This window comes from Helianthus annuus, chromosome 5, assembly GCF_002127325.2.
Source record: "Helianthus annuus cultivar XRQ/B chromosome 5, HanXRQr2.0-SUNRISE, whole genome shotgun sequence".
NCBI lineage: Eukaryota > Viridiplantae > Streptophyta > Magnoliopsida > Asterales > Asteraceae > Helianthus > Helianthus annuus.
The window spans coordinates 169794469-169803251 of record NC_035437.2 but is presented as its reverse complement, the minus strand read 5'-3'; the positions used below and the strand labels follow the sequence as shown (position 1 = coordinate 169803251).

At 32.7% G+C, this 8783-nt stretch overlaps 1 protein-coding gene across 1 annotated transcript; it reads right to left on the bottom strand.

Moving 5' to 3' along the window:
* Positions 1–1117: 1117 nt before the first annotated feature.
* Positions 1118–2400, bottom strand: LOC110942073 (G-type lectin S-receptor-like serine/threonine-protein kinase At1g34300). Its single transcript, XM_022183772.2, has 2 exons — positions 2295–2400; positions 1118–2174 (listed from the first exon to the last, which is right to left on the bottom strand). The coding sequence occupies exons 1-2, from the start codon at positions 2380–2382 to the stop codon at positions 1321–1323; spliced, it is 942 nt and encodes a 313-aa protein (XP_022039464.1). The 5' UTR covers positions 2383–2400; the 3' UTR covers positions 1118–1320.
* Between the last annotated feature and the right edge of the window lie 6383 nt (positions 2401–8783).

Below are 8783 nucleotides of genomic sequence, written 5' to 3'. Positions count from 1 at the left end.
GCCATTATAATCATTTATATTATATAGATCAAAATATATTAATAACCTATTAATAATTAGTTGGTAATTGTTGATGGACCATATTACCCTTATTAACTAATTAGGTTTACTCTTGGGTGTATATATAAGGAGATCATTAGAGAGTTTAAGGGTTAGACAATTACACAATTCACACAACCCTCATAACATCAAATCGGCTCTCTCTCCATAACCGATTCTCTCCCTAGTCTCGGTTCATCACCATCATAATCTTACACCCTAAGGAGGAACCAGATCATCCTGACAAGTATGTCGAACTCGATGGCTGCATCTCTGACTGGATTCTCTGCTGGCCTGTCTGCTGTAACAGGTATTATTTACATGTTTTCCATTATATTTAAACAGAACTGATCAACAAATGAGCGTGTTCGCGAACGATTCACGAACACAAACGAACACAAATAAATTTGGCGAACACGACGAATGATAAAGATAGATGGCCCAGAGAATAGCACTTGAACTTGAATCCCTTATTGTGGAACGGGGGTCAATCGTATTCGCCAATGTAAATAATGAGAAATGAAAGGGAAATGATGCATAAACAAGGTGAAAGAGGGTTTCTTAGTTTAATTGTTAGGGTAGTAAAATAAATAAAAGTTTAATAATACAAAAAACAATCATAAAATATATGTAAGTACAAAGATCTTCAATTAAAACACAAGCATACGAACATAAACGAACGCAAATCAACGAATGTTCACGAACACCTTACCGAACGTTCACGAACACAATCGAACGAACGAGACCTCTTTTCATGTTCGTTCATTTAACTAATCGAACGAAATTTCTTGTTCATGTTCGTTCGTTTATTAAACGAATGAACATAAACGAACTTTCTGCCGAACGGTTCACGCACCGTTCACTGAACGTTCGGTTCGTTTACAGCCCTACCTAAAAGGGTACCGCGTAGGTGGGGCGATGTTCCCCCACACCACCTCACCATCCCACTTGCATCTTTTGGGCACTCCCTCCTCCTTTACAGGCGTTAAACCTAGTAGTCAAACGACAAACATAGTAATAGGTGTAAAGAAACTTTAAAGTATAAAAGCACTATATCAAAGCAAACAAAAATATAAGAAACTCATAACACGGAGATGTAATTTTAATGGAAGCTCTAAATCTACCAAGAAACTTGATTGAAACTTTATCATTATTTTTTTCTAACGCTGAGTACGTAGTTTGAAACAGTAGTATCTATTATACAGTCTTAAATATATCTTAGCCATGAGAAGCATCTTATTTTCAAAACAAAATATGTTGTTTTGTTGGCGTTTCACATGGTTATTCAGATGCACTTGTAATCTCATATCTTCTCATAAGTGGTGTCTCCGTGATTTCACTAGATCTTGTTACAACTTCAAACGAAGACCAGTCTGAACCACCGACATTTAGTGCCATTTGACCGTAGAAATCATTAGATTCATTATTCTCTAAAAATAAGTGTGTAAACGGATTTAAAGGGTCAGGGGCAGCATAGTCTGGGGTACCACGTCCCCTTGTCATGGTTATATGGGTGTTATCCCTATTGCAAAGTTTGGCCAAACCGAAATCAGCTACTTTTGCACAAAAATTTGAATCCAAGAGTATGTTTCCTGGTTTGATATCATAGTGAACTATTCTTTGAGCGCATTCTTCATGCAAGTACGTGATGCCTCTTGCTGCTCCCACCGCAATCTCGTGAAGCTTTTCAAACCCTATCATAGCCTCTTTATTCCCTTTAAACAAATGATTATCCAATGAGCCGTTAGCCATGTACTCATATACAAGAGCTATTAAACTTGATTCAAAACAAAATCCATAAAGCCTAACAAGATTAAAGTGGTGTGTTCTTCCCATGGTGCTCATTTCTGCCATAAATTGCTCCTCAATTTGCTGGTTAGAGGTCCCATTTAGTACTTTCACGGCCACATGCCGGTTGTTGCCGATGACTCCCTTGTAAACTATGCCAAATGCGCCTGAACCCAATATGTGGTTGAAGTTATCTGTGGATATTCTTAGTTGTTGAGTGGTGAACCGGATGGGCTTTTCCCTTTCCATGTCATCAAGGAACTGGGCCATGGCGATGGTAATGAATCGAGAGTCTTGGTTCTTTAATGCCACAGTAGCTTGTATGTTTTTGTAAACTACCCAACAAACTGTAATATAAGAGAAAAAATCATTAATATCTAGAATTCATTTAAATATGCACTACAAATGAGTATTATTTCCTCCACTCCAGATTTATTTTATTGGATAGTTTATGTAGTAAGACTTACTAAATGAAAAAACTGTGACACCAATTGTAATTCCAAGAATGAGGCCTCGAGAAGGCGAAGAAGGAGGCGGAGGGGAAACGGAAGACATATTGTTAAGAACCTTGGAATTAACAAACGTAGAACACTTGTTTACATAGAGTTTCAAAATAGTATATAAATAAGATATTGAGACGTGTTTGATTAAGTCAAGTCACATTTGGATTTAAATAATCGCAGCTTTCTTAATTTGGCTGATAATAATCCCAACTTAGTTATTGGTTGATAATAATCCGAACGGGTCTACTTTTAACCGATAATAGTCCGCCGGTTAAAATATCTTAACGGAGTTAAGCATTTTTCCGAATTACAAACTGATATTTTATGGATTTTGATTAGAATGAGGATACGAGCCGATTTATGTAAAACTTACTTCGAAACGATGCTTCAAACGGCTTGATTTTTGTTAATTAGAAGTTTAAACACCCGAATTGAAGCACCGTTTTCGTCGTTTGGGACAGTATTTCAAGGTAAATTTTACATTAATCAACTCGTATCCTCGTTCTAATCAAAAGCCCTAAAACATCAGTTTGTAATTCGAAAAAAAACTTAACTTCGTTAAGCTATATTTAACGCAGACTATTATCGACCAAAAGTGGACCAGTTAAGATTGTTATCGACCAATAACTAAGTTGGGATTATTATCGGCTAAATTGAGAAAGTTATGGTTATTTAAGTATAATTTGTCTTAAGTCAAATGTTGGGAATACTGACTTTTTCGTAAAGAATTTTCCATTAAGTAGAATTATTCAACCTTTTGGAGTACTCAAAATTTCATTCTTTATTTTATCCATGTTATTCAACGATAGTTATTATCAATACTATATAAAAGAAAAAATTATTAACTTTTTGATGTATTAAAATGACACAATGAAAAACTAATGAATATTGACGGTTTTTTTAAAACTTGTCCAATTGTTTCCACCATATATAATATATGCTTGGCTTTTTTAATACTTGTCTGATTGTTACCGTCATATATAATATATGCTTGTGATAAAAGACATTTGCAAATTTGAAAAAACTATAAAGGAAAGGTGAGTCGGTGGGTTGTTAACACGTATAAATAAAACTATGTAAGGTTAAAATGGTAAATTTAAATTTTAAAGTTTATAAGAATATGGATGAAATGGTTTTTTTTATTATTTTTAAGTGAATGAGTAAAACTCATAGTTTAACTAGTTATACTCAATATCATACACAAAATTTTAAAAATAATATCAAATAAGCGGTGGTGCTTTCTAATATGTTAATTCCCAACAAAATGGTTTGAGAAATACTTTTGGCTGTTTTGGCTTTGGCCTAAGTTATATAGAATTGTTAAATTTATTGGAAAAAAAACTTTAAATAAACAAAGTGCAATCAAACAACGATTGATACGATTCTGACCATAGCGAATGGTCTTAGGTCGATCGATACGTGTCCAACCGTAGCATCCACGTACTGTGGATGGTCTTAACTTTTGCACACTCAAACTCTGGATTTTTAAGTAATTTTCTAAGTAATATTCTTCTTTTTTAACTAGGGATGGCAAAATGAATGGGTTGGAAAGGTTTGGGTAATGGGTTAGGATGGGTATGGGTTAGGACGGGTATGAGTTAGGACGAGTTTATTAAGAAATGGGTTAGGATGAGTTTTTGTATAGATGGATTTGGGCATGATAGCCTAAAAATATAAACAAATAAATAAATAAGGGTTATTAGATTTTATCACCCACAACTATTGGTTATTGGCCACTGCCACCCTCAACTATCACTTTGACGTCCGTCACCCCCAACTTAACACTTAGTGTGTTCTGTCACCATGTCGTTAACTGATCATTAACTTTTGATCATGTTACTACACTTTTTGGGGTGTCATAGGGATCTTGGGAAGGTTTTAGGGATCTTAGGACACCCCCCGAAAGTATAGTAATAGGATAAAAAGTTAGTGATTTGGTGACAGAACACACTAAGTCTTAAGTTGGGGGTGGCGGGCGTCAAAGTGGTAGTTGGAGGTGGCAGCGGCTAATGACCAATAGTTTAGGGTGATAAAATTCAATAACCCAATAAATAATCAAAAAAACTAAAAAAAAAAAAAAAAAAAAAAACTCAAGTTAGTTAGCTGTTCTTCTAGTAAAACTTATTATTTAACAGCAAAATCTGAGAGATTAGCGATTAATCTATGATGAGCACAACATCACTCTGCAAAACAAATCGATCGAGAGAAACGGGTGTTTTGCATCTATGCTTTCACAAATTGTCGGAAAAACAAAGTTTAGTTTACTGTTCTTCCAGTAACACTAGTTATTTAGCAGCAAATTCAAATTAAATTTCTTAATACTAATCTATGATGAACATAACATCATTCAGCAACACAAACCAACCGAAAACCATTGTTTTGCATCCATGCTTTCACGATTTGTAGAAAAAAAAAAAAAACTAAATTAATTTAGTTGACTGTTGTTTCTGTAAAACATGAGATTCAACAGCAAAATTAAGCGATTAGGTTTAAGAATTCAATGAAAAGTTCTATTAAATAAACAAAACAGCATTATGTAACTGAATTGAAATTCTAAATCATAATCAGAAGAAGATAAACTTGAAGACGACGACGGGATTATCGGAAACGATTTGCTTAGCTTTGGAAAGAGCCATATCGATTTCTTCTTTGGATGTTTGTTGTGTTCTGCTCCACAGGCCTCCCATTTATACTTAGATGGATAATTTTTTACCAATCCTGACTTGTGTTAAAATTTAGATGGATAATTTTTTACCTATCCTAACTCATCTCAACTTATTTCATAGCTCAATGTGACCTGTTTCTTATTTTAAAAGGACCCAAAATAACCGAAAATACTCAAATGGGTTTTTATTGCCACCCCTACTTTTAACGCATTTTACATCAAGAGAGAGATCCGAGAAAAGCAAGAGAACATGGCCGGCCCTGAAGGTGGGCGGGGAGGACCATCGGTCAGGGCCCGATATTTCGAAGGGCACGTTAATTTTTAAAAAACTCCGATATGTATATGTAAAAATAAATAAATTAATAGGTTATACCCATACAAACACCAACATAGACACACTTACAAAACTATTTTTATGGTTTAGATTAGTTATTAGCTAATTGGAATTAGGCTTAGACCTTTAGTGAGCACAATATCCAATTTCGTTAAGGCGTAAGGGCACGTTTTTTCAAGCTCGAACATGGTACATGAATTCTCAGGGCCGACCCTGCAAAAGAATAAATGTACAATGTTCTATTTTTCTTTGTCTAATAAGAAGAGGTGATCGTCATCAATTATGCTAAACGTGTCATGTCATGTAACTCGTTGATTAATCATTAAACCGCCGCCCGTGTTAGCGTTTAAGTAAATGACACATTTAACTCCATAGATGGAGTCAAAATAAAAATATAAAATGTAAATACTTGGAAGAACAAAGGAACCACTCAATGTGTTATTTACAACTTAATTGGCTATCATTTTCACTTATATTAACGTTATTGTTATAATGAATTCTTTTTGGGGATGATTAGATGTTAAGTGGGTGATATTAATATTCAGTTTGAAATGATTGAAGGGTGCACTTGAATTGTACGTAGGAGCATGCCATTTGCCATGAACTACTTTTACTATAAAGTATATGTTCGAACGTGACATTTGACATTAGTGCTTTCGATTTCAAACTTTACAATATATCACATCAAGAAAAAAAATAAGGATAAATTAACCTTTCATCTAAAACAAATACGGTTTATATACTAATATTAATGTAATTAACCTTTATAGTGATAATAATAACAATGCAGGTACATAAAAAAAATAAGCTGGACTAGTTAAAGCGTACAAGCAATCATATATGTAAAATATTTTATTAGTAAACTAGGTTAGAACCCCGTGTATTACACGGGTTGAATAAATGTAATTTTATATATTAAATAATAAAAAGTTATATCTTTATCAACCATGTATATTGTACGGGTTAAATAAATGTAATTTTATATATCAAATAACAAAAAAAGTTTTATCTTTGAAAATCATGTGTATTACACAGATTAAATAAATGTAATTTTGTATATTAAATACTAAACACGTCGTATCTTTAAAAAAAACTCGTGTATAAACGGGTTGAATAAATCTACCGGATAATAAAAAATTACATCCTAAAAACCCCGTATATTACATGTGTTGAATAAATCTGAAAAAAGTTATATCTTTAAAAACCGTGTATATTAAAACTTGTAAATGTAGAAATGATAAATAATATTAGTTAATTTTATTTTAAGTTTCGTAAAATATATTTGATACAAAACTAAACAGAACGTTCAAATATATAGTTAATATCAAGTGTAAATTACAATTTTGGCCCATGTGGTTATATCACTTTTAACCTTTTAGCCAAAAAAATAAACCTTTTAACATCTGAGCCCTCAACGTCTTTTTTTCAAACCCTTTTGGCACCTAACACTAACCCCATCCGTTTACTTTTACTTTTGGGGGCCAAAAGGGTTAGAAAAAAAAACCATTGGGGTCCAAAAGGGTTAGAAAAAAAAGACGTTGAGGGCTCAGATGTTAAAAAATTCATTTTTGGGCTAAAAGGATAAAAGTGATATAACCACAAGGGGTCAAATCGTAATTTACTCTAATATCAAATTAGATAACTAAGTTTGAATTTGAAGTAAATAGATAAATATAAAAGTAATAATTAAACTAAATAATATTTAGTGAGAGTATTATCTATAATTAATTAGAAAAAATTAAATTAAAATAATAATTATCCATAAGACATAACCTAATATGATGATAAGTGTCCCAAAAATAGTTTCTTTTATTATATAGTATAGAATAGATGCCTAACATATAAGTTAAACAATTCGAGTAAAAAAGTACATGTAAATGTAGAAAATCATAACATTTTAAATCTTACTAATAAAATTAGAGATACAAGTATTGATGACCAAAGTAAGTGGGGATCTTTCCCCATTCACATCAACTTTGGTCCATCACTTTTTTGGCGTAATAATGTTACAAGTCAAGTTGTTTCGTAGTTGAAATCAATCCGAGCTCAAACACAACTTTGAGCCCGTATTTCATACATCAAGTTTATTAGGCTCGCATGTTTAAATGGTTGTATTACTTATGTAAATATAATAGTTATGTTACAAATAGATATACAATTTGCATATATAGCTATAAATATACACAAAAGTAACTAAATACATTAACAAATGAGTAAATTACAAGTTTTGTCTTTTACGTTAACACCATTTTACAAGCGCTGTCCTTTGCGCAAAAGTTGACAAGTTATGTCCTTAATGTTTCAAAATCCTACACGTTATGTTCTTTAGCTCGATTATTTAAGACAAACGATTCAAATTCAAGGTTAGTCATGACTTAGGTTCGGCTTATCTTTAATCATATGTGATCATGCTTTTATGTCAATGCAAAGATGATATTAGGCAACAATGAAAACATAATCATAGGATAACCCTATAACTTCGTTAAGGATGATGACATTAGACATATTTTTTTTAAAATTAAGTTATCTCAGGATAATTGCTTAAAGTAATTCCACACTTTGAGAGGTGGGAGCAAGAGTTGACTTTGCCTTTTGTGATTGTAAGCAGGCTACTCTTGACTTTATGTATACCCTTCTTTTCTTGACTTTGACTTTTAAATGTCAGCTTGTTTCCTTTTATTCGAACTAGCAAATTCAATATCTACAAAGCCTATGAAGGCAATAGTGTTTGCCGTCTATTGGGCTAAATGGGCAGCAGAGGGAACATTCCCTCGTTGGCCAAACAAATTTATAATTTTATCCCGCATTAAAATTACAATTTTGCCATCAATTTAAAATTATGTTTTTGCTCCCACTTAAAAATAAATTTACGCTTTTGCTCCCAGCTAAATATTTCAATTTTGCCCCCGGTTAAAAATTACGATTTTGCCCCGTTTCAATTTACAGTTTTGCCATTAGTTTTTTTCCCTTAAAATTACGATTTTGCCATCAGCTCAAAATTATGTTTTTACCCCCACTTAAAAATAAATTTACGCTTTTGCTTTCAGCTAAAAATTCAAAATTTTCTCTCAGTTCAAAATTACGATTTTGCCCCGTACAAAGCCTATGAAGGCAATAGTGTTTGCCGTCTATTGGGCTAAATGGGCAGCAGAGGGAACATTCCCTCGTTGGCCAAACAAATTTATAATTTTATCCCGCATTAAAATTACAATTTTGCCATCAGTTTAAAATTATGTTTTTACTCCCACTTAAAAATAAATTTACGCTTTTGCTCCCAGCTAAATATTTCAATTTTGCCCCCGGTTAAAAATTACGATTTTGTCCCGTTTCAATTTACAGTTTTGCCATTAGTTTTTTTCCCTTAAAATTACGATTTTGCCATCAGCTCAAAATTATGTTTTTACCCCCACTTAAAAATAAATTTACGCTTTTGCTTCCAGCTAAAAATTCAAAA